Source organism: Emydura macquarii, unplaced genomic scaffold (genome assembly GCF_026122565.2).
Source record: "Emydura macquarii macquarii isolate MOO-44397 ecotype Brisbane River unplaced genomic scaffold, CSIRO-AGI_Emac_v2 contig_2473, whole genome shotgun sequence".
In the NCBI taxonomy this organism is placed as follows: Eukaryota; Metazoa; Chordata; order Testudines; family Chelidae; genus Emydura; species Emydura macquarii.
Genome location: NW_027132610.1, coordinates 24,864,354 through 24,891,320, shown reverse-complemented (window position 1 = coordinate 24,891,320; position 26,967 = coordinate 24,864,354). Strand labels below are relative to the sequence as shown.

The window sequence follows — 26,967 nt, the reverse complement described above, 5'->3', positions numbered from 1 at the left end:
GCCTATATGTAGCTCCCATTAATGTTAAACTATGCTATATACACACAAGGAGAAAAAAGCACACCTCAAAGCACTTTCCATTCCAAACGCACATCTCCTGTGAACACCTTACCTTTCTTCTTCTTAGGCTGCTCAAGTTCTGGAGTGTCTGATGATTCAGCATAAGAGTCTTGAACTTGGTGAACCTCCACCACCTCAGGAATCCCATCAAGTGTGACTGATACATGGGTAATAGGAGCAACAATGATTTCATCTTCAGATGTACCAAACATATTTGCTTAAGGGGAAAAAAAAGAGAAGACATTATCAATGCTTTTACAGAATTAAGTGAACTTTAAAAACCACTTCCAATTCTAAGGGAGACGTTTAAATAGGTCAAAGTCAAGCCATAATTAATGTACATAAAATGTATTATTATAATTAAGGTCTTCACAGCAGAAAAGGTCAGCCCACAAGTGAACATGTCTGTTCATGAGGTTTGTACATGATCACACATCATAATGTAGTAGAAGAATTTAATACTTGAAACATAAGCTAAGATTTTGTGTGAACACAACAGAACAACATGACATTTTCATTCTTATTTATGGTAATCTGCACACAGTCAGTTACTTTGCCAACGTGAGATACAATACCCAATAACCAGATCAACTGCAGCATGTCAGCACAATATTACATTTAAAACCTCACACACAGACACATCCTATTTTATTTCACTTTCTTTTATGACCTCCAATGTCTGACTCTGGACTCTGACTAGCTTGTGCTATTATGATTGGCTATGTTGGGATGTTGAATGTCGAAGCTACCAACAAACCCCACATGAAGCCAGAAAGTCCCACCTATCCACACATTTTTATATTATTTTTATATATAATCACAAACCCATAATAGATTGAGTTTCTTCAAATTTTGCTTATAAACAAGGCAAATATAAATTTAATTCACTACTGTTAAACTCACTTATTCTTTTTTCATCCAACATAGGACCAGGGGAGTCCATATTGAGAAGAGCCTCAGCCGCTTCAATAGTTTCCATTGTTTCATCTCCATTATGACAAGACGCTTCAACTGCAAGCAAGACAAAATAAATCATTTGTAACAAGGTGAAGCCTGGGCTAAAGCTTTACAAGAAGTTTGTTCCCATGTATTTTTACCATTATATCATATCCACATTTAACTACTACACACTATTTAGCAGGGACAACATATTTGGGTAGGAAATGTACATTAGAAGTATCTTCATATAGTTAAAGAACTACATTTTAAAAATAGTTTATAAAAACTATGATATATCCTGCCCCAGCTTTGTCTCTACTGTCTTCATCCACTGATGAAGTATGTGCAATAAGAACTCCCCTGGCTATAAGCTCTGAAAAGAATAACTAAAGTATACAATGTATTCTGCACCATGTCCTTAAAGAACTGCCAACTTGTGTCTCTAGTGGACCAAAGGGAGCAAATTCCAGACTAAGAAACCACTTGCCAAGATGTCATGGGGTTCAGGGTGCAATGCAGACCAGTAAGGGGTTGTGCCACCACTTGCCCTCCGACTCTGAGTGCCTTACAATGCTTTGCTGCTGCAACTCGCAACCTAGGATGCCCACAAGCATGCAGGTCACAATGAAGTGCCTGCATGGCAGATAGCCCTTGTTCAGCAACTCTGACCCCGGCACTATGTCTACAGTCCCACAGGCTGACTCTGGTTCCACCAGCCTTGGTTATAAGCAGTCAGGTGATCCCATCACTCTCCCAGCCTTGAATTTCCCCCAAATCATGTGCTCTGCTATGTCCAGCCACCTCCTGGGCAATTCAGAGAAATAATAGGGTTTGTTTATTCTTCTAAAGACACAAAAACACATCACAGTTTATAAAAATTAACTGGGGGAATACACCCTTCCGTTTAAACACAGCACTGAGTTTGTTTATAGTAAAACTAAACAAGCTTACTAACAATAAGACATATGCTAAGCGATGGCAAGTGAAAGGAACAAAGAGAGAAACAGTTACAAGCAAATAAAAGTGAAAACATGCATCTAAAAATCTAAAACTTAACCCAGAAAATTGCAGGCTTTGTTCAAAATGGGGTCTTTCTTATATGAGATTTCCAGAGACTTCAACTGCTGAATTTCTCAGATTGCAAGAGTTCTGTTCCCTTGTGTTTGTCTAGTGAGGATTGTCAAAAATGGCTTCTGTCTTTTTCTTATATCTTCCAAAGTTCAATTATTTTATTTCAAGAGGCAGGATGACCTCATGCTGTTCTTTCCTTTTCTCATCCCTCCCTCCCCCTCCCCCCCCCCCTGTGTAAATGAGGTTTTGATTCTACTATGCTTTAATTTACATAGGAGACAGGTAAATAGCTGTCTTCTCTCAGATGTGGGAGGGAACATGTTTTTCCCTTTTTGGCCACAGACTTTAAAGCATAACATCATTAAATAACCTATTTCCACATATAGTGTTAATACGTTTCACAGTGACATTTCAGAAAACACCTCACTCAATCTATACACTTTCATAATACAGTAAAATTGTATTAGTTAATTCAATTGCTTATCTCTTGAGGCTCAGCCCCCGTCTTTACAGACCAGTACATCTTTTAAATGGATTCTTCTGATGGTTACCCCCCAAAGCTGAGTTTATTCAAGCTGTGAGGAAGGCGATAATGGAGTTTGGGGTGAAGGAAGCTCTAATGCTCTTTCTTCCTCCACTTGTTTGCGTACGAGCTTCGTTTACCCAAAATGTAAAAATAGACCTTCATCGTCTTTGCCTGAAGACTGGACTGGCCAGAGAATCAAATACACGTTTCTTTGTCTAAGACAGACCTGTTTACCAACTTCCCTGACATGCCTGGTTTAAATACACTTTCGTCATAATTCCAGTTTATAGCCATAACTCATTAATGCACACTACATACAGATATCATACATGAATATTAATGATCAGTGAGTTATTAGTTTTCAAATGATACCTCCTAAGGCATATTTTATGTAAAGATATTGCAGTAGTGTGTAGGATGTATATATAGAGATGCTTAGGGTAACAAAATTATCCTGTTGTCCACCCCCACTAAGTTCAGCCTCCAGCACAGACAAGACATTCGACCCCACTCACAGTTTCCAAAAGACGGCATAGGTAGTTTTGAGACATAGTTAAATCCTAGGCCATTTGGAGGTTTAGTGCAACATAGAGTTAAATATGCAATGCCGAAAGAGCTTTTAAAACAAATTTTGATTACTAGATAATCTACTATCAGAGCCTGGGGACTTGGCAGGAACTAGTTCTCATAAGGATGGCCATCATAGACTCCAGTCACCAATTTAAAAAAAGAAATAAAAGGATTCACTCACTCACTCTCACTCTCACACACGCACACACCATCCAACCTCTCCCTAGGTCTTGAGAGCTTTTCCTCACTGAAATTAATAAGAGCTTTGCCACCTGAAACAGTTTTGTAGGCCTCACCTCCCCCAGTTCTCTGAAGTCAATGAAAGAGAGCTTGAAAGAGCAGGCCCTCAACGACAATGTTCACAGTAAGCCTGAACAGAGCACTAGTATTCTGTCTAATGCAAAAATAAAAAGTTTGACTGCATTACTTGAACAAAAAAAAAAAATAGTCATAAGTAGTGAGGAAATAAACAGAACTTTAAAAAGGAATATAAATCTGACTAGCAGAAAAAAAGCAGGAAGAAACAGTTGATTTGAGGGGCTGACTAAACCCATTCTGCAAAGTTTATTGTAACTTTGCCATCTTAAACTGCAAACCAAAGGATCCAAAAAATAAATCAGTTGCTTACAGATCATTAATGAAAGCAGCTTTGCAAAACAGTACCTGCCCAGGAATATAATATGTTTTGATAGTCAAGTATATTATCAATATAGTTTTTTTCATTATCATTGTGGTAGAAAGCTGATTTGGTGCTTGGGCTGTAAAATTTCAACACAATTTTGCAATGCTCAACTGGAAATCTTTTGGATAATTTAAAGATATATTTTAGGAACGACAGCCAGTTGGATGGGATCTATAGCAAAAGCTTAATTAAGCCTCAACTTCCAAACTCAGACCGGTGTTGCGAAATTCCCTTACATTCTTCTTCCCACTTCTAGGATTTGTCAAAGTGATAAAAATATCTGTATTAGTATTTCCTTCCCCATGTCCCCAAACAGCTGTTACTTTTTCAGTTCTGTAATTAACCTGGTTCACATTTTCCCTCCCTCTTTAGCTTTTATTTGGATGTGGTAATCAGTAAATATCACTAAAAGGGGAAAAAAAACGTACAACATAATACGTAAGTACACGAGCCCCAAACTCTTTTCTTCCCATAAAAGCAATATATTTATGTTAGAAAGCAGCAGCATTTATATTTATATTATTTGTACTGCGGTAGCATCAAATGGCCCCAGTTCCAGTGTGCTCAGTACTGTACAATCACATAATGATCCTTGCTCAAAATGTCTACAATCCAAGTGGCAATATTATTACAATAGAGATCACCCAAAAATACTGATGTAATCACGTGCCCTTCAATATTTAGTGCTGGTGAGCACTAAAAATTCCCTAGTGTGCTTTAATCTAGTACTGTTTCAAATAGCACTACTTTAAAGTGCACTAAGGAACATTTGGTGTAAACCCTGTCAATGTGCATGTACAATTTAATGCACACCACCTGCTTTAGAAATCACACCCCACAGAGTATGCCATCACACCATGCAGCCCTGCTCTCAATCTTGTTCTAAGAGAACCAATCTCAATGGGAAGAAGGCAAGTCAACCTTCATGTCCCTTCAGTCTTTGGTTTATCTCCTAATACTGTCAGTGAGGATTCCAGTTTCTAACAGTTGTGATGTGGACACCTGTCTATTAAGAACAGGGAAGAAATACCCCATTCATTTCACTTCAGTGAAACACCAGCCAGACAGTAGTGAATTGTGTTTGTATTGAGCTGCACCAGATTTGAACTGATGCTTTTAAAATGTGAAAAAATTCCATACCATAAGAAGGAAAGGTAATTGTGGCTTTCTTTTTCCAGGCGATAAAAAAATTCCTTACTATCTAAGTAAAACTCCATCAAGCCACTCATTTAAGGCCTTATTCCACAAACGCTATCAGATGTTATGTTTCTACCATGAATGGTGTTTGTGGTATTGTGCCATAGTTACTGGAAGTCTTTGCCAATAGGCTCTCTGTTCCATAACTCTTCCCTCATAGCGAGGAAAAGAGCAGCAGTTCAAATCAGATCCTGTGATTCCTCTCCAAATCCAAATTCCCACTTGCTCAGGGAAAGTGGTCTTTTTCAAGTCCTGATCAAAACACATTTTTAAACCTTCTGATATTTATTCAGCTGAGTTCCTAACACTCAGGCCACTTAAGTGCCCAATTTCCAGTTGTACCAAATGCTTCACTCCCTCCACCATTTAGATTTATACCACCCCACTCTCTTTGTCTAGTGTCTTTGGTTGTCAGCATTTTTGACAATCAGCATTAAAGCACGGACAATGAGGGTCCTTGTCCTCATAAGAACTGTGTAGTTACAGCTGTATTTAAATTTATCTCCTATTCCAGTATGGACAGTGCGCAGAGATGCCAGCAAGTCAAGATAAAAGAAAAAAAAGTGAAATGGCTGGCATCATGAAGAAATAGGTACAGATTCGAGTAATATAGATTTACAGCCTTTTTCAGTAGAATATACTTGTGCAATTGAAAAGATTTTGGAGAGTACTTTTTTGAAGTTTTTTTGGTTTAATTGTTGCCTAAAACTGGAAACCCAAGTTATAGTTTAAGATTCCTTGTAACAGAGACATATGATGAAACGTTGTTGTTTTTTGAAAAGACACCACCACACATTTCAAAAGAGAGAAACACAGCTCAGTCTGTGGGTGATATTACAGTGTTGTGTAATCTACATGCTCTACTGCTAAGGTCATTGACCAATTCATGTAAATTACTTTGAGATTGTTGGAAAAAGCAGTTAACCTTTCTTTTTGGGGAAAATAAACTGCATTTCAACAGCAGTGACCTCTCAATTTTACTTGGTAATAAAATTCATTTTATGTAACATTATTTACAACAATTGTAACTTGCTCCTGGCAGGTTGTTTAAAAAACAAATTTTGATGATTTAAAAAGAAAATTATTATAACATCAGGATGTTGTGACTGAATAGCAATCCTAGTTTTCATCCCAGGACTGTTGTTCACAACAACTTAATTACATTGCAATTGAAAATCTTGTCTATAATTATTGGCACTATACCAAACAGAACCTATAAGGATTTATGCTACAATATTCTGTATTATCTAAATATTCTTCAAACTGTTTAATATTATTTAATTTATTATTGAATACACATTTTTCTTGTTGGACTGTTATAACTGAGAACAATAAGGATTCTCTTGTTTATTCTAAAATGTACATAGGAGCTGTTTGGGTTATATTCAGTACCAGGAACCATTCGGAGTGGTGATTATTGAAATGTAAAAACAATGAACAAGAGCATTTCATAATACAGAATTATACAGGCCATGGCAATTTATAAACATATTATTAAACATTCCTGTCAGCTTACAAGAAACCCATGCTCAGATGCTCTTGATCCACAGCCCTGGGTGCAGGAAAGAGAAGTGCCATCTTCTGCCACCAGCTGGCGCAGAACCACCACCACCACCAGCACCAGTGAAACAGAAGCCCAGCATAAATGAGTGCCAGTTATCACAAAATATTGGGGAGGATGAAGGGGGGGAAAGCTACTTGACTGTTTTTAAATAAAAAGCATCTCCAACACCAAACAGTGCTGAGGTGCAGTCCACCGGATGCACGGCTGCACAAGATGACAACTTTGATATTTGTGTGTGTGGACTGGGAAAAGGTGGCAACCAGCTGCATGATCTGATTAGCTGGATATTCCTAGGTGCATTATAATTATAATCAAGGACATTAATAATGAAAATACCATACCATCTAATGAGAACATTTTATCTTAAAATTCATCCAATATAAAATACTTTCCACCATATCTCCCAGTAGAAAAAATAAATTAACCTGCCTTTTTCACAAAAAATTTACTTTTAGGTCAAGTGTGTTTAAAAATCATCTTTTACTACTTTGCTATTCATTATTTACAGTCTTCTTAGATCAGCAACAACTGACCATACAAAATCCTCAGAGTTACAATTCCTCAGAGTAATACTTCTTTTTAAGGGGAAGGAGGAGAGGCAAGTCTGCCAAAATTAAACAAACAGACAGTAAAACCCAAATAAACCTGAGTAATCAACCTAACTACAAAAGCAACTGAAAAAACACAATGTTTTTATCTAGCAACTTCATTGTGGCACCTTTCATTATGAAACTTAAACAGTTAATGGACTTATGGCTATAGTTTGTGGTTTATATACACACACACTTTATATATATATATATATATATATATATATATATATATATATATATATATATATATATATATACGACGATGACAACGGTGTCAGAAACAAAAGACTGAGAAACCCTGCTTTACAGGATTTCAGCTGTATCACTCTGTGGACCGAAAAACCTGTCTGTAATGTTATAGGAACTGTAGTACTTCTAAAAAGCTAGCTCCCCTCATTTTAGAGGAGTTACGCTGATTTATTTTAGTGTAAGTTAAAGGATGATACCAATATACTGCATAGGTTTAAAAGGAGAATTTTTAATTCCCTGTAACTTAAAACATATTTCAGACTTTTCCTAGAACTATTCCTCAGTAAGGACTAGCCACATGTGATGTTTAGAATTTTAGAGTTCAAGCTTTGTTGTTTTTGTGAGCAAAAATGTCATAGGGAGAAGTCTAATCTTTAAAATGGGAGAACTGCCCTCAACTGCCTAATACAAAAAATGGCTGAATAAAATGTGCACAAATTCTCCAAGTACAATAATGTATTTCTGGGTTTAGACCAAATAGATGAAGTTAAAACCCAGAGGAATACATCAGGGAAAGTAAAAAGCAACTGAAAAACAGGCTGAGTTGTTATTTAAATTAGACATACTGTACTTGCATTTCACAAGCCTACTCAAATATGCCAAACATGGTTTGTCCCTCTCTACGCTTGCCCCAGATAGGTTTTTGCTAGTGGAAACAGACAGACTTGAAGGATAATACAGGGTCAGGAGGCAGCATGCACGAGGGAGCAGGAGCATGCTGGCCCCCAGGGCAGGAGGGAGCAAGAACTAGTGTCCCCTGATGCCCAGTGCTTGCTGTAACTAACCAATCCAGCTGGTGCAGGCCTGCCCCAGCATGGCCCCGCGGGCAGCATGGTTATGCACAGAGCTAGCAACCTGTAGGGGCGGGTGGAGGCCGGGGATAACTTCGATACTGGGCACTTCCAGCTCCCTGCAGCACCACCGCCCCAAGAGGGAAGGAGGCAGGAGCGGGGAAAGCTCCCACCTGGCACCGCTGACCAGCAGTGGGGAGACGAGGAGGCGTTTGCAGCTCTGTCCTCCTGCATGGGGATCCAGGGGGGTGAATAGTATGAAACCAGCTCTCAGTGAGAGCCCAGACTGATCCCTACTGCATCGCCTTTCCTGCTGAGGCTGCGGGGGTCCCGAAAGTGCTTCAAGGCCCCACAATCCTAACTACTCAGCCCGAAAAGCCTTGGTCCCTCAGGCACCCCAGTGGCAGCACTAATGGGCCAATAAGACACTACAGAAGGCAAGAGCGACTCCCTACAGAGCTCAGGGCTGGCACTGCTGCTGAATCTTACATAACATTCTCAGGCAGTCACACACAGTCCTACTGCTAGGAAAGAAACTCCCTAGTACAGGGTCAAGAAGGAGCCCCACACGTCAGACCTGAAAGACTCCCTGTTTATTTCAGGAATAAAACTACCAGACATCCAAAAAACCTAAAATGAGATGTTTCTGAGGGAACTCTGAGCTTTGTACTCTCTGTATTATAAACAAAACTCCAGTATTATAGTAATTTCCACTGAGCCAAAGAAACAGTTTGCACAGTAGCTAGTGTCTGGTGAACAGAGAAACAACAAATCAAAAAACCTCTTCTTAACTTCAATAATCTGCTCAGTACCATACTTCCCGTTCATTCAGCACTTTGCCTTTATGGCAGACAAGAGTGCTTGAAATACAGGGAAGAGTATTAACCATTTCGGCAGTTGTTTGCCTCCAAGGATGCTAGAACTTCTCCCATTTCATCAATTAAATGAACTGCATGTTTTCACTCGGTTTGGGGAGGCACTATCATAGCCTCACTATAGTATTAATCTCTCCTTCTCATGAATATTTGAGAGCAACCAATGTTTACATGAATGTTCACAAAAACAGATTTTCACAAAGAGTAATGTAGATACATATTCACACACAAATATTAATTGAATATGGAATTACAAAAAACACTGACAGCCATTTCAAATGCTCTTTGTGCATTTAGGAGTCATCCATTTAGGAAGGAAAACACTAGTGATCGTTTACACATACTGTGAATAACTAATAGCAAGTACTTGAAGCAATAGTTACAGCAAGTAGCTTGCAAGCAGTCCAAACTGGAAATATGTTCACATTCATTAATAGTCTTGAACTAACAGATTTATAAAAGTCACAATCTGTTTGAGGATAATTCAGTCATGGAAAAAAGGGGCCAAATTCATCAAATAAAACTGTTTGTTGAGAACTGTTCATGCCAATTTGCTCTGAGTAAGAACAACAAATCTTATCAAGTTTTTCTGAGTTTTGGTTTTTTTTTTTAAATATGCACATTAATCCACTACAAACAGTTTGATGGCAGAAGGAAGAAGAAACTCATTTCACTTGTAACCTAAAATATTTTAGCACAGGTCTTCAGTGTGGATGGTTTAGTGTATTAGGGTATGACTATGGAAACAAGGTTCAAAACCATGTTCTGATTGGTAGGTTAGGCTTTTATAGTGATGTTATTGCCATTTACCAAGTCCTGATGATACATGTCTGGCACCTCATCACTGAAAGAAGAAAAAGAAACAGGCGCTACTCATACCTTAATTTAAATTCCAGCAAGACATCCACCCCCTCTGTGACTCACAGAAACCTGCTGAAGGTTTGCTTTGTATGACTGGTGTACTCAATGTCTTCCTGTAAGATTTGAGCTACCTGCCTGCTGCAAATAACCCTTCCTCCTAAAAGACCTGCATTTGTTTTCTCTCACTTTCTCTGAGCTATTCTTTTTTGGCATACTTCTATATAGAAGCTCTGTGTTTTCAAAGTGAGCCATTGTTAATGCTCCAAACTGACTTTTGTAGTGTTCTAAGTATACATTTATACCAGTAAGCCTCATTGGCTTACGTATTCCAAGGCTACTGGCGCATTCTCAGGTGGATAAAGACATTCAGAAATATATATAATGATTTACATCCGGCCACAGATTACTGCTTTTATCTAAAAACTTCTGAATAAAACCAAGAACCTAGCAGTAAGTGAGGACAAAAGCTTTACAAAAATAAAAAGCACAAAGAAAAGTTTCAACACTACTTTGAGTGGAAGCTTCCAACTCCTGCAATGTACTTTTTGTCCAATTTAGACTCTAAACTGCAAAAAAGATGTGCTCTTATCTTGGGTTAAAATGGCAGTTAAGGCACAGCAGTTTGGCTCAGAAGCTAGAACTGGAGCTGCTTAACTAAGTTAAAAGATGAGTTACCATGTCTTCACTGCCACTTTAACCAGGGTTAGCTAATCTGAGTTACAAACACAATGGTTTTGGGTTTTTTTGCAGTGTAGACATACCTTAGGAGTGGCATCTATGTTATTGTCTCTGTATTGTACAGCATTAATGGCACTCAATAATAAAACATTTATGCCAGTTAAAAAAATATTTTCTACTTGCTCTATCTCATGTTTTCTTGATACATTTTAGGGAACTAGAGTTACAGTATTAAGTGGCTTGTGGGGGGCGAAGGGGAGGAGGAGGAAGAAGAGAACTTTGCTACTTGTTTTTCCAACAGCATCATAATTTTGCCACATTGGGTAATCCCATGCTTTCTATTGTTTTTTTCCTGGTAAAATGTGTAGCATTTATCTATAAAATGCAAACCATAAGACACACAACAATGTGTAACAATGTCTATTTATTCTTGTCGCTGGAATCTTAAACTTTTGAATTTCTTACTCTGGCTAACATGGCTCACTGTCCAATTTTAAAATTGGATGTAAATAGCTTTTTGCAATTCATATGTTTCAAGTAAAATAAAAACAGTGTCATTTTTAGAATACTTTCACTGGAGTTTGAAACCACATTTGAAACCACTCCTTGCCAGAGGATATTGTGAAGGCCAAGACTATAACAGGGTTAAAAAAAGAATTAGATAAATTCATGAAGGATAGGTCCTTCAATGGCTATTTGCCAAGATAGGCAGGATATTGCCGTTTGCCAGAAGCTGGGAATGGACAATGGGATGGATCACTTGATGATTACCTGTTCTGCTCATTCCCTCTGAAGTACCTGGCATTGGCCACTGTCAGAAGACAGGCTACTGATCTAGATGAACCATTGGTCTGACCCAGTATGGCTGTTGTTATTTCTGTGGCTTATATTTGTACTCTTGTTCATTTAACACAGGACAAATAAACTTAAATCAACCTTAAAAAAATATTAGAAAGTAGAAGACACTGAAGATATTGCTAAATTGCAGCTAAAAATGCTTTCTTGTTAGCAATGTGGCAAACAGAATTGACTGAAAAACATTTCAACAGAAATTCAAACACCGAAAATTTTTGGTTTTGGCTACAAATTCCAAAATTTTCCACAGAAAGCAGACACGTTTTTGCCTTAAGTTGAAAATCCAATTTTTCGTTGAAAAACAATTTAGATAGAAAACTGTTTACTTCATAGCAAAGAACATGGTATAGTCCTACACATTTCTTCCTTACTTGGTATGGGCAGAACTTCGGTTAATTTTGCTCTTTGTCATGAAAACATTTGTCAGCGTAAGTCTTTGTCATCTTATTACAATAACACCTTACAGAAATATGTCTGTAACAAACCTGTAAGGGTGATGTCATCATCTTCTATGATTTGCTCTTCTGCAACATCCAGAGAACTCTCAGTAATCATGTCACTAGATTCATCAACACAGGCTAAGCCAGAGTAATTGTGTAGGAGGTCTGCACTTGGAATATGTTCCACAATGACAGCAGGGAAAATGGATGGATCACCAAGCTATGAAAAAGAAGTATTAAAAGACAAACTATTTAGACTATCTAGAATATTTCAATCTTACCACATCTACAAAGTGTTACTAAAACATTAGGCTGTCAGGATCAAATAATATCAATGCACAGCAGTCCTTAAACATTCAAATCGGCACAGCTGTAGAATAAGGCCACATAACAGTAAAATAATCATAAGAGTTTCCAAAAGGATTACTTTGTACTGGAAAAGCTTGTTTATTACAGAAATAATTGAGAAACAATTAATATATATCCCTATGATAACACTTTCTCAGAGTTACTTTTCAGAGTAAAACCACACTTCAAAAATGGACTGGGCAGAGGATTAGAAAACATACTGTAGGGCCAAAAGTGGCCCGCGGGGTCTTTGGCCTGCTGTTCCCCTCCTGCTGGCTGCAGAAGGGAGCTGCTGCCTAAGGATCCAGGTGAAACACATTGCCGTGGGGCTACAAGACCAGTTCAGGCTCCTTGCTGCACCCAGTGGGATGGGAGATCAGCACTTCTCTCCTTTGGTTCCAACAGGAAGCACAGCAAAATGCTCTGCCTAGGTACCTAGGCACTAGGGTCCCCGCTGGAGCCAGAGGGAGGGAAGCACTGATCTCCCATCCCACTGGCTACAGAAGGGAGCCACTGCCTAGGTACCTTGATGGTGCACACGGGACTACAGGATGCGCGTTGTTTCCCTGCTGCAGCCAGGGGGATAGGAGATCAGCAAGGAGGCAGCCTACTTGCTGAACTCTTTCCATCTGGCTGCAGTGCAGGGGAGGGAGGGATACAGCAGCCAGGACCCACCTTGATTTTTAGAGTCCTGCCTCTCTCCTCAAGCAATGTCTTCCGGTTTGGCCTGCACTTAGCAGGCCACCCATTGTGACTTAGCTGCCAGGCCATGTACTTCAGTGTATAGTGACAGTCACTCATCTACACAGTGCTTTGTTTGTGATTGTGTGACATACTGTGAGTAATTTGTAGGTGTAAAATAGCGAATGTAAAAATGAGCACAGTAGCATCAAAATGTTTACTTTGAATATGTAGGGATTTGTAGTCCTTAATTGTGTATACATGAATACATTTTTTATGAGTTGATAGACTGGTGGCCCTTCAGGGTTGTAAAAATTATATTTGTGGCCCTTGAGCCAAAAAGCTTGGGAACCACTGCCATAGGGTGATAACTCTGCACTAGCTGGAGGAGTAGAAGGGAGGGAGATGTTTTCCAACTAATTCCTATGGTTCTATTAATTTGAAGTTGCTGCTCTGTCCTTTCCTCCCCACTGCAGTATCCACTCTCTGTCTTCACCTCATCCTGTAAATTTCTATTTTTTGTCAGATGTAGAATAAATGATGCAGCTGGCAAATCAGAAGCATGTCAAGCCAAGCAACAGTAATTTAAAAATGAACATTCTTTCAAAAGGCAGTCCCTCAACAGGAAGAGGTTTTCAGAAAGTGACTGTTACAACAAAGAAAAGTTTTCTACTGCAAATCTTCTAAAAGGTCATCTGCAGGAAGAGATTCACTAGCTGACGGTAGCATAGTTTGTTACAATTACTCCAAGATTTCTTTCAGCAATCTCCATACTACAAAAATATAGAACACTATGAATTTGACAAACTAAAAGAAAGGTTATGTGAGTGAGTACTTCTGTAAGCAAAAGAGTGTGGGTGGATACAGGGCTAGCATACACTTCAGAAGAGCATGGTATGTAGATTTGTATCTAGTTCAATCAATTTTTTTAACCCTTCAAGAAAAGATCTTATGATTATGAATTTTCTTAGGCATTACTTGCATCTCATAATCTGATCACTGCACACAGTTAAAGCGTGAGAAAAATATAATATATCCCAAGTCAATGGCTCAATACAAATGACGGCTATCAGGTCAAGTATCTCTCAGCAAAAACCCAGGAAGAGAATTAATGGTAGCAGCAGATGCCATTAAAAGTTCTGAAAAGCAGGAATTAATATTTTAAGTCATTCAGTATTTTTTAAAAACATGTTCCAACAACAATTGTGGTAAATGGGTACCAGGAAATAAGGCTCAAATTAAACAAAATCCATAATATATTTCAGTGGGCTTCTATGATGAATTAAGAATCCAATAAACACAAAAGCCAATTAATGGAATTTCAGCAAGTAAGAGCCTCAAAATACAGGCATCAAAATAAAATAACATCTACAAGAGCAATCAAATGATCAACAAGCAGACCTAGCTAAGGCTCCTCTGGCACTTCTACTAAAATTAGGAACTGAACAGTTTAGAGCTGAGGAGAAGCCTGTGTGAACATGAATGACTCCAAAACTATGTCTACATTTGCTGCCAAATTCAGTGGCAGTCGACGTAACTTGCTTCAGTGTCTTCAGTTCACTGTGCCGACAGGAAATGCCATCCGGTCGACGAAGCGTTCCTCCACTTGGTGGAGGTAGATTAATAGCATCAATTTCCAGGTCGATTGAGTGTGTCTCCACTTCCTCTCAATTAATCCGGATAAATTGATCTGACAGCAGCAAATTTGCCACCATCTGTCTAGACATAGCCCAAGACAGAAAGGGCACAAAGTCATAGAGTCAGAAAAGATGACTGCTGCTAAGCAGTTCGGCAGACTAATGAGCTCCACTAAGACTTAGTAATGAACACCAAAGGAGTGCTCTTATTTGAGTCATAATCAGAATCTGTCTGCTTATTAATATTATATCAAAATGGTTCACAAAACTATTATCCCATTTAAGAATCAAGCCAGCTAATTTTCTTAATGGCATGATGAGACAAAAGGCTATCATTTGCCCATCTGAAATAGCTGACTGATTCTGCAGTTGAAGACTAGATAGAAATTAACCAGTATTCTACCCTGGAGTGTCCCAAACTTTGGCCCATAGACCACTATTGGCCCTCAGAGAGCAGACTGGTCACATGGTGTTGGCTCTACTTGTTTCCAGAACCGATATGAAGGGAGTTGAAATGAAAAAGAAAAAAGACAAAAGGACAAAATAAAACATTAAAAACAGATAAAGTCAAATTCTTTCTATAGGTATGGAATTACTTCATTTGCCACAGCATGTTACGTGATCATGAACTGGAGGGTAAATGATCTCCAAGAGACAATCGCGCTATTGAGATGTGGTCCAGGGTATGAAAATGTTTGAGAATCCCCAATATAACCAATACTAAGACAGTAACACATTGTGCAAGCATGGCCAAAATACGTTAAAAGAATACTAAGGTTGAAAAATCAAGCACTCAAAAAATTTAAAATTCCAGAATTATGGTTGCTTGACACAAAGGCCATCTCCCTGCTATATTTCAAGTTTCTGATCCAAAGCATGGAGTGCTAGGACTTTTCAAAGAAAAGCCACCAAAACTTTTTAACATGAGCAAACCAACATATTGTTCCATCGCCTCATCTCGGAAATGGCTGAATTGCTTGGCTGAAATTAAAAAAAAAAAAAAAAAAAAAGAGCCCAAGGCAGACACCCAGGATGGAAAATTTGAGCCCAAACACCTAAAGTTTGGGAAAGTTATAAGTAAGCTTGGCAGAATTTGATTTTTTTTATATAATTTTGATGGATAGCATCGATGTTTATTTTTAAGCATTTTTCCTTATATTTATTTATTTAAATTTTCAGAGTTTCAGGTAATTATAGTGGGGATCAGAAAATGGGGGGAGAGGGGAAGACAATAATTATTTAATGACAGTAGATATTGAGATTAAAAATCTTAAACTTTTATAGGTTCTAAAAACAGAAATGGTCATTATCACATGACAAAATATACACAGTAAATAACTTTAAATCAAGCAGGTTCTCAAGCAGTATTTTTCTTACTTTGCTTATCTGTAAATTTCAATTATTATTAATGGAAATATTTTTAATCAATTTGTGTGTGTACAGTGAGATTGACATTTACCAACATTTACGGATAAAAATCTAATCCTTCCAAACCTAGTTATAAACAACTGAAAACAGAGCATTGGAGTGAGAAGTGTGGGATAACCTTAATAACAGAGGGTGCTATCAGCCCCACCTATAATATAAATACTGAAATATACCACCATCCTCATATTATTTGCTAAATCTGAACATTTCAATGGTTAAACAAATTCCTTCCCGATTATCAGGATCTGAAGGTCATGCCATGTGTACACAGAAAAATATTTCCCCTAGATTGGAATGAAAAGAGAAGGTTGCTCGCCCTGCGCTGTAACTGAGGTTCTTCTAGATGGATGTCCCTGTGGGTGCTCCACTTCAGGTGAATGAGTGCCCCTGCGCCTTCGATCAGAGAGTTTCAGCAGCAGTGTTCATCTGGGTCATGCATGCACTATCCGCATCTCACACTGTTATCGGCCCCTATTTGGCATCTGTGATCCAATCCCCCTCAGTTCATCCTCTACCGCTGAGTCTGGAAATTGAACTCCGAAATAGAAAGGAGGAGTGTGGGCAGTGGAGTATCCACAGGGACACCCATCTCGAAGAATCTCAGTTACTGCACAGACTAAGTAACTGTCTCTTCTTCTTCGAGGAGTGTTCCTGTGGGTGCTCAACTTCAGGTGACTATTGACCCATACCCCTTGGGAGGACAGAAGGGGCTTCGGAGTTGTTTGGGTAATTGATGATAGTCCTACCAAAGCGTCCGATCTTGAGCTCTAATCTATCTCATAGTATTTTGTAAATATGTGTGTGTGGCTGATCTGCGTATGTCCATGATCGGTACGTTACTTAGGAAGGCTACTGAAGTTGAAAGGGAGCTGGCAGAGTGAGCTCGGATCCCCAATGGAGGTTGCATGTTTTTCTGTTGGTAGCAGAGGTGGATGCACCTGGAGATCCATTTAGAAAGTCTCTGTTTGGAAATAGTAGGACCCTTACAATGTTCTGAAAGTGGAAATGAAAAGTCTCAGTGATTTTCTAAAGGGCTTAGTTCTGTTGAGGTAGAACACTATGGTGCATCTGACAACTAAAGTATGCAGTACTGCATCCTGTGTACTGGCATTCGATTTAGGGAGGATGGATTGGTTGGTTTATGTGGAAGGAGGCGGATATCTTAGGGAAAAATTTTGGGTGAAGTCTTAGGGTGACTTTGTCCTTAAAAAAAATGATGATGTAAGGTGGGTGTGCCATGAGGGCCCCTAGCTCTTCCACTCAGCGAACTGATATAATAGCTACTAAGAACGTCACTTTCATTGATAGGTGTGTCAGAGAGCATTTTTCTAAGAGTTCAAATGTGGGCCCAGTGAGGCAGTGTAGTACTAAATTCAAATCCCAAGATGGGGTGGGTATGGGCACTTCAGGATAGACATTTCTGATACCCTTAAGTAAATGTTTGGTGATTGGGTGGGCAAAGACTGATGTCCCATCGACCTTGTGATGGAAAGCAGTGATAGCTGTGAGATGTACCTTGACCAAGCTAAGCGATAGTTCTGATGTTTTTAGTCCCGGTATGTATTCCAGTATCAAGGGTAGGGGCAGAAATGGCCATGGTTTGTTTATTTTGACACCATATGTTTCCATTTATGCAGGTAAGTATTATGCGTGGTTATTCTTCTGCTGTTCAGTAATATCTCTCTCACCTGTTCCAAGCAGGTTAGTTCGTCATGATGGAACCATGTAGGAGTATCCAGTAATTTGTGTTGTGACTCTGGGATGTCTTCTAGAGGGTTTCCTAGGGAATCTGGGATTCTTTTGAACCACTCCTGGAAGTGTTTGAAATCATCAGCTGCTGTGGGCAATGGAGGCATTACAGCCTCATCTGGGGAGAAATGTTGGCTGGAAGCATCGTTTCCTGTTCCAAAGTTTCCTCCTGTTCCTCAAAGCTCTCTTCCATGGGCTCTGATGGTGCCACCAATGAAGGTGGCAGAGAGACCTAATCCTTTCCCTATAGGAACTTGGGAGTCTGTGGTTTTATCCCCTGTATGATGTCTAGGGGTCCCAGTAAGGCCACTGCCTAGGAAAGGGCATAGGTGGTGGTAGCCAGGGATGATCATACCAGGACTGGGTGTCCATCCTGTGGGACAATTTAGTCTGTGCAGGTGGGCCTAAGGGCGTAGCAGTTTGAATGGTGTGCAAGGCAAAAGCACCCTCCTCTTCATTATCTTCCATCTCACTAGAAAACGGAGGAGCCTATGGTGAAGCAGTTTGGCATGGTACCATGCACACTAGAGAGACATCAGTGCTCAATACTGGAGATTGTAACATCGAAGAGGAAAGTAGATCCTTGCGTTGTAGGAAATAGTTCAGGACTGGTGGTTTTGGCACTGAAGTGGTCGATGCCAACAGTGCTGCTGCACGTGCGGGTGTCGGTGCCGACCTCTGAGGACTTTGTGCTACTTGAACAGGTAGTGGCACTATAGGCTGCGGGGAGTTCATTGGTTCTGCGTACGGCTCCATCGGTGCGGTAGCACAGGAGGTGGCATTTGTTAGCCTCTCGACTCTGAGTCTGACTGCTTGGGGTCACTGGTTGTCATAGTATCGGAGGATCTTGGTGTCTCGTATATACTCAGCCACGGTGCAGTCAGTACCGAGAGGAGGGACTGATCTGAAGACTGCCCTTTTTTTGCTGAGTTCTTCGGGGCAGAAGTTGATGCTTTTTTTCTTCATAGTCTTTTTAAATGAATGTGCCGTCCTGTGTGGAGAAGATGAAGTCTCTGGAGATCTTTGTCCAGAGGCGGACTGCTGGCCATGGTTGGATGCCGGGCGCAGAGATTTCTCCATGAGTATAAGTTTGAGAAGCAAGTCTCTGTCCTTTCTGGCTCAAGCCTTTAGATTGCAAGTGTGAAAGCACTTCTGAGGTATAGGTGTCTCACCTAACAAGCGGACACGTTGAAAGTGTCTGTCAGACACCGGGATCACCTCCTGACAGGAAAGGCAAGCTGTGAAGTCCAGTGAACCAGGTATACTGGAACTATAGAGGTTTAACCCTAAGGGTGAACAGTAACTATTCTAACGGGTAGAAATAAAGGTTTTTGGGTTTTTTTTAAACAGAAAAGAAATGGTGAAAGAAAGGTAACTAATTAATCGACTAAAACTATTCTAAGAACAAACTATTCTAAGCATTAAGAAACTATCTGCTTTCACACTGCTGGGAGCTCTGCCTTAGGCTGAGAACAGCTGAGAAGGAACTGAGGGAGGTGGGTCATGTGCACCAGATAGGCGCCAATAACGATAGAATATGGGAATATTGCATGCGCGACCCAGAGATCTGCTGCTGAAACTCTCCAACTGAAGGTGCAGGGGCACACCTTCACCTGAATTGGAACACCCACAGGAACACCTGGTGAAGAAGAAGCTTGGATTATAATTTTGAACGGTAATGCATGAATCCTTAAATGATGAAGTGTCACCTATACTCAAGGGAAATCTTGTTAGCCAGAATAGTTTCTAAACATTGTTCTTTCCAGAGTACAGCTTATATGCTGAGTAGGCTTTATGAACTGTGGGAGCTCCAACCCAAAGAAGGTGGAAGCTCAAGATGCTGAAATGGGTTAGGCAAGAAGGTGAGGAGGAAATAAGACCTTAAACAGTCAGTCTCCTCTTCTAGTCCTGTTAGAAACAGGCTGTTCATTAGTGAGGTATTCCTTTCCTTCTGGTTCTGCTGTTGCACTAGCTTTGTAGTTGCAAGCGTTGCTTGCTTTGTTTGATCTTAAGGCCAGCCCTTCTCATTAGCACCTTTCTGTATAAAATGGTTCTTGCTGAACATGGTCCCTTTCTAATGGCCTAAATTTGTGCTATCATCTCAGCCACCTCAGATACAGCAACTAAAGATAGCAAGTGAACTACATTGTTGTTATTCTTCAAGGGGGTAGATTTTAAATAAATAATTACTTTGCTTCAGAAGAACAAATCCCAAAAAACTCTTTTGATTAAAAATAAGGAAGAGCATTTATAATTTCAAAACAAGTTGGTGAAAATGAAATTCTTGTCCCAGAGCTTTCTAAGGTCCATGTACACTGCACAGTAGAAGTTACAGTGGCTGTGGAACCGGGCTACAGTAGGTCAGCCACCTTTTCATTGTTAAAACATTTTCAGTCTTGCATTATCAACAGGACTGAACTGACAGTGTTACTGAACTGTAATGCAGCCTTGAATTTTAAGCAATCTGTAGGATTACTCAGGAACATAGTTTAGCAGAATCTACACTGCAAAACCAAATTGTGTTCTGATCATGCCCGGGAACTACTTTCCTGAATACACCCACCAGGATAGTTGTAACTAAATCTCTAATCTATAGAAGTAGGTCCAATTAAAGATATTATCTCACCCGCCTTGTCTCGCTAATATCCTGGGACCAACCTGGCTGTAACTACAATTCTATAATTACTCACAGAAAATATATGTGCAGTTGTAGGCTTTAGTGAAAAATTAAACTTTGTAAGAAGAGTCTTTTGTTACTGCTAAAAACATTTTTTTTTACATCTACTGCAACCACTTGCAAATTTCTATCAATAAAATCTTCCCCCTACCCCAAAGAAGCTGGTATTGAAATATACTGATATGTAAATGACAAGAGAAAGAGGCAATTTCATCTCAGCGTTTCCATACGCTTCTCAATAATATAAGCAGGAGGAAAAATGCCTGGATCCCAATAGAATACAAGGCTGAAACTGCTAGTAGTTCTATTATTGTAAGTCACAGGAGTAACCTTGTACAAATTATGAATGGCAGAAGAAGTCTGATAGAATTACTAGTCAGCAGCATCTTCTCCTATCTATGAAATCAGAAGAGTAAGCTTCTGACCAGGTGTCCACCATACCTAGGCACATGAGTGATTCACGGTCTCACACCACCAGCAGCTGGGAAACAGATAAATGGAGTGTGTTCCCCATGGAATTGGAAGCAGATGAAGGGACACCTGAACCATGTCTTCCTAAGAGCTTTTTGCATATTGAAGTCCTCCTCATACAGAAACTAACTCCAATTCCATCAGCACTGACAAAGATGATCCCACCCTTCCAAATGACTCTCAGATGCATCCAGCAAAGTGGGAACGGGACTGAGAATCTGGCTGAAAGATACCTTGCATGGAGATAGAGAATAAAACTTACTGCCTGATGCAGAGACCTGGAACATTGGAGTTGTGAGGGAAAAGAGAAAGTAGCTATACACAAAGCATAGGAGACTATTGAAGGCAGGATGGAGTTAGGCCAAAGATAGAGATAATCAGTTCCCACTAACTCCACTGCAGTGTTCTCTGAATCGATGCCATGGCATCTCAAAACAACTGACAGGGGCCAAATGCCAGGCAAGGAGACTGCATCTTCTGAGGTCCTCCCTCCCTCTTAGAGGAGCGTAAAGGGCCAAAAGTGGCAGTCAGGGCAGAAAGATCTGCACTATGGCTGCCATAATGTAACTGTTTCAAGTCAGTAACTTCCTGACCAGATGCCAGGCAGTGAAAGAATGTGGGGGGATTGCATAAATGAAGAGGAGTTGTAGAGTAAGGCCAGAGGGGGACCACCAGATCATCTAGTATGTCTTTCTGTATGTCACAGGCCATCAACACTACCTAACAACCAAAATTAGACCAAAATATCACAGCCCCTGGAGACCAGACTATTACAGCAGACCCTCAGAGTTACAAAATGCCCAGCCAACTACACACCTCATTTGAAACCAGAAGTACACAATGAGGCAACAGCATGGACCAAAAAAAAAAAAAAAAGGCAAATCAGTACTGTGTTGAACATAAACTACTAAAAAAAGAAAAAAAAAGGAAAGCAGCATTTTTCTTCTGCATAGTAAAGTTTGAAAGCTGTACTAAGTCAATGTTCAGTTATGAATTTTGAAAGAACCACCATAATGTTTTGTTCAGACTTACGAACATTTCAAGTTCCGAACAACCTCCATTATCGAGGTTGTTCATGACTCTGAGGTTCTACTGTATGTGCCACAGGCAGGAGCTGTGCTAGGGAGCATATCTGCCTGAATTGGAACCTCGGGAGGTGCAGCCCAGTTTCAGACTCATGGTACTCCCTGCAAAAACAGAATCATCCCTGTTTAAGCAGGATACTGTCTAGAGTCAGTAATCCTACTAGTAGAGTATGCACAAGCTAACCTGCCCAATTCTCAAGGCTGTGAAGAAGTTGTTGTGGGATCATGGTCACATTTGCACATCCCATAAAGGGCCATTGAGAAAGCAAAAACATCAGTATTTTCTAAACAGAAAAGGACAAAGCTGGTACGAGAAGAAATCATATTTCCTTTTCATGTGGAGTCATTTGTTCAAATCTCAGCTCTAGCACCATCTGACATGGGGTGAGCTAGGTTACATTTGCAAATAAATGACTCATAATTTGATTTAAAGTGTTTAAGTAAGATAATAACAAAACAAATATTATAAGTTATGACTTTCCAAAAGTACTGAATACAGCCAGAATCTAGACACTGAAATGTAACGTCTCCCTCTCTATAGTTCCAGACAGAAAGGGACTTTAAAATAAGTGTTAAGGGCTTTTAAAACAGGACATTACCTACATTGTTTAAATCCCTAAATTCTAATTTTCAACAACCCAGCAAAAATAATTTTTAAAAAATTAAATTGGGTGACACCAATAGTCAAAGATGCCATGTTTCACAACCTGTCTCAGCTAGAAAAAAATCTTTTTTAGACCAATAAAAATATTTTCAGGGCTACAACTTTCTAATCACCAATCCTGGACAAATAAGCAGAAATATTAATTTTTATCCATCACAGAACTCAAAACCCTGAGAACCTGTATAATTCTTACCTTCTTGGTTTTACAACATGATCCCTCTGATTTATTCATCCTAATACAGCAATTTTTTTGGTAGCAATATAATATCACATGCCCATATTCAATTTCCACTTTAACCACTCAGATCTTTTTTCTGTAGAACAAGAGTGTCCCTTTTTATAATTATAAAATTCATTCTCATAAATCAGTCATCTGTACGATTTCTCCCATCTCTGGCACTTCAGCTAACAGGCCTCAGGTTTGGAAGGAACTTGCAGCAAGATATTCTTAGTGAGTGGTCCTCAGCTTTAGAGTTCACTTTCTCCCACTACTCTGTCATAATATTAATTGGGTCATCTTTAGGACATACTAGAAGACTGTTTTCCTAGGCTTTTTCTGGAGGAGGATTTAGTGGGTTTCCAAAATGAATATTAGGGAGGCATCTGTTCTGAGCCTGAAGAACTCTTTTAAGGGAGGTTTATATTGCCCTCTTGAAATATTTGATCATGTTCTTTATATGTTGTGCCTACTGCCATTTGTCTAGATCAACACATCTCTAAACAGAGCAAAACCATGTCAGATTGATTTCCTCTCTATGAAGTTGGAATGAAGCATCCCTTCCTTCCTCAGCATTCCCCTCTCCCATTGGCTGGGAGAGTGAGAACAATAATAAAGAATGCTAATAAATAAGGTTTGCTTTCCACTAAGTTTATGCAGTTTCAATATTTGAATCCCTAGGCCGTCATGAACTCTGGAAAAATACAGGGAAGGAAGTTACATTGTCAGAACTGCCAACCAAAATTAAGCAAGCAGTCCAAACTCAGTTTCATGGGAAGCATTTGACATTAAGTGACAGCAGATGCTAGCCAATCACAACCTTTGGGCAGGCCACATTAAAAAAAAAGAGCCAGAAACACGATTACAAAACCCCAAGTATTATAGAAGGGATGGGAAAGGTATTTTCACGCAGAACTTTTAAAAGATATTATGGCCAGGACAGACAGCAAGAGTGTTTAGCAGCATGTTGAAAACTGACTCCCTGTAATATTGCCTTGCCAAATTTCCTACTAACAAATACAAAGTTTATCTTTAACAGGTGTTTGAAATCTCTTAAGAGCAGTTGCCCTCTTCCCTCTATAAGCATGACTATTTTACTGTGCATTTAAGATATCCTTCACTATATTGTCAAGGCACAGTTTACATCATTTGCACACAGGGTCTGGCTTAGATAACTTATATCTAATTGAGAAAGTGGTTTGAAGGGGATGGAGGTTTTTTTTGTACTGTGGCAGACATTAGCCTAAATACATTATTGGAGTTTAAATGGCTAGTTGCATTTTTGAGTAGCTGACATAACTCCTTTAGTGATACAGTTCAGAAAATAACCTGTAAAGTGCATACAGTATCCATGATAACTTCCAGTTAATGTTTCTGGCCAGCTGTGGAGGAGCAGTCCCCATATTTACACACTTATCCAAATGTACTGGAAGGGTTAAACAGACTGCTATACTAGGGCTTTGGAATTCTGCATCTAGCAGTGGGATCTACTGGAACAGATCTCTTAGCAATGAAAACATGGTCTCTTCACTACCAGACATCACAAGGCCATGACTACCAACACTTACTACTTTCTATTTTGTTCACACACACTGCATGAAGTAAGAGTGAACTTTCAAAACAAGTGCAAAGATTTTCTGTTGTAATAATGATCTCAATACTTGGTTGTAAAAAAAAAAAAAAAAAAGTGATTTTCTTCTGACATTTTTAGAATACACACATCACTGACATAAACTAATATGAATTCTTTTTTTGTCTCATACCTGTTGCTCGTCCTCCATGACGTTGCTGGCAAATTCAAACACGAGCTCATTCTGTTGTACAACTGCTGCCATAATAAAGCATTCCCAGGTCTGAGTTCCACAGAAGAAAAAAAACGCTCTTAAATGTAAATGAATGGAGACTGTTACCAAGAGCCAGTCATGTAGGTAAACAAGATCATGAAATAAATCCGGGTCTGGGACAATAATTCTTGGACAGCCAATCTTCCTGGGTTCTTCCCTGCTCAAAGATAAACAAACCAGGGAAATCCTTTCCTGAAATGTTGTCCTCACTTAGATAACCTTTCACCCCTGAAAAACAAAAACATTACAATGAATAAGCAGCATAGTCATAAAAATTTGTTCAGAATGACAAATGAGATCCACACCCACATCACATAAAGTCAGATACTCCTGTATATTTAGAGATCTTATTTCTACAGATAAGAACATGTTTAATTTAATGCGCTTCATAAACAGTTCAGTTCATTTCACCAAGTGGGACGTTAGTTTCAAAGTGTATCAGATTAAAATAAAAATAAAAGTTGCACACTGACAAGTAAAAACAAAAAAAGGTTCTTTTAAATATACTAGTTATCATCATTTTATTTTTCACTTGATTCACAGCATGCAGCTCCCATACCTGTTAATGAACACATGTATCTAAGAGAAAATTAAAACAGAATATAGAAATCTAGAGCCATCTAATAAGTTACACCAAGTACTATAGCTTTCTCCTTTCTCATTTGCAGATCCAGTTTTGAAAAGTTGTTATTTTGTTAGTTAAATGGATGTTTCACTTTATCTGTTAACTCCTTAAGCATAGACTAGATAAAACAAATACATACTCTTTTTTAAACAAATCCTTCTAAAATCCAGAAAGCCCTTGAGTTTTCACACTAAGCAGATCTTCAGTCTCTCTTTTTAAAATGTGCTGTAAATGTATCCTTATCTCTAGCACAGGCTTGCAAGCAACAGGAAGGAAACAGCACTGACCACGTCATGGCAAATTAGAACATGCAAAGAACTGCACACTACAATAGCAAAAAAACAGAAATGAAACTTAGGAATGTAAACAGCTTCATTGGAGGGATATGTGCTTACAACTCCCACATTCTAATTTATTCAGCAGCAGTAAAAGGTAAAGGCAGCTTAAATGGGCTCCAAACGATAAGTTGCACCATATTTTTTCAAATGGGACATAAAATGTGATCTTGTTTGTGTGACTCATATATTCGGTAAACTGGTAAGAAAAAGCCGAGAAACTTTTAAAAAGGAATGTTAAAAATATAGGCCAAGATTTTCAAGAAATAGGTGCTTAAAACTAGATGTTTAAAACCATATTTAGGTGCCTACAATGGATTTAGGACCCTAATAAGCACCTGTTTTTGAAAATATCAGCCCATGGCTCTACTGCATTAAATTAAGATCTCCTAAGACACAAGTTATATCTTATACATATAACAATCAGCTGTGAAATACACATTTTGGGCCAGATCCTGTGCTCAATAAAGTCAAAGGCAAAGTTCCTAAATGACTTTTGGTCATTTCTGATTATTAACTGTGTTTATATACAAAATTAACTTTGTTAAATGGGAGCGGATACAGATTCTTTGGACTGTTTTTATAGTGGAATAAAACAGGGAGAATGGAACTGCCTCTCTATTTCCCTAGCATCAAGAAACCTAATTAGAGAGGAGATGTCATGTGGTATAACTTCAGGAAATCCAACAGCTGGATCTTCCTTTCTCAGAGGGACACAGTGTCTGTTGCAGTATTCCCAAATTAATGAATGACAATTACATGCTAACAAGGAATGTAGTATAAAGCTCTCTTCCAAAATCAGGAAACCCAAGATTGTACAAACTTCCAAAGGATGGTATAATTTGCAGTTAAATTCCCCATGAGAATAATCACAGCTCTAAATAAAGGGTATATACTCATCTGAGTTTTCTTAATGGAAGCCACATGCATGAACCAATATATATTTGAAAATATTTAACTTTTCAACCTGAATATATTTATTCTGTAAAGCATCGTAAGTGTTTGTAAGGGTTTTCCATGTATTCTCAGAACAGTACACACACACAGGTTGTAGCAGTATAACCTCTACACTACCTCTCAATGTTTCTAATCTTTAATTGTGAGGCACCACTTCTAACCCGCATTACCATTTAGTTCTTGGCCTCTCCTTTGATAAAATAAGAGTGCCTGTAATGTTAGTCATATAATAATTTCACGAACTTCATTTCACATTGTCCACCTAGCAGCCTGTTTGCTGACATTCAACATGAAGCAT

At 39.0% G+C, this 26,967-nt stretch overlaps 1 protein-coding gene across 6 annotated transcripts in view; it reads right to left on the bottom strand.

The window, feature by feature from the left end:
* ELF1 (E74 like ETS transcription factor 1) overlaps window positions 1–26,967 on the bottom strand; it is a 116,150-nt gene that overhangs the window by 25,067 nt on the left and 64,116 nt on the right. For 5 of the 6 annotated variants that reach the window (XM_067563187.1, XM_067563185.1, XM_067563191.1 and 2 more), the window contains 4 exons: window positions 24,672–24,980; window positions 11,997–12,171; window positions 964–1,071; window positions 113–277 (listed from right to left, as the gene is read on the bottom strand). In XM_067563187.1, coding sequence (XP_067419288.1) covers window positions 113–277; window positions 964–1,071; window positions 11,997–12,171; window positions 24,672–24,743 — 520 coding nt within the window. In that variant the 5' untranslated portion in view covers window positions 24,744–24,980. Of the gene's footprint in view, window positions 1–112; window positions 278–963; window positions 1,072–11,996; window positions 12,172–24,671; window positions 24,981–25,516; window positions 25,565–26,967 lie in introns of those variants that run through there. The other variant, XM_067563188.1, reaches the window with a different exon arrangement.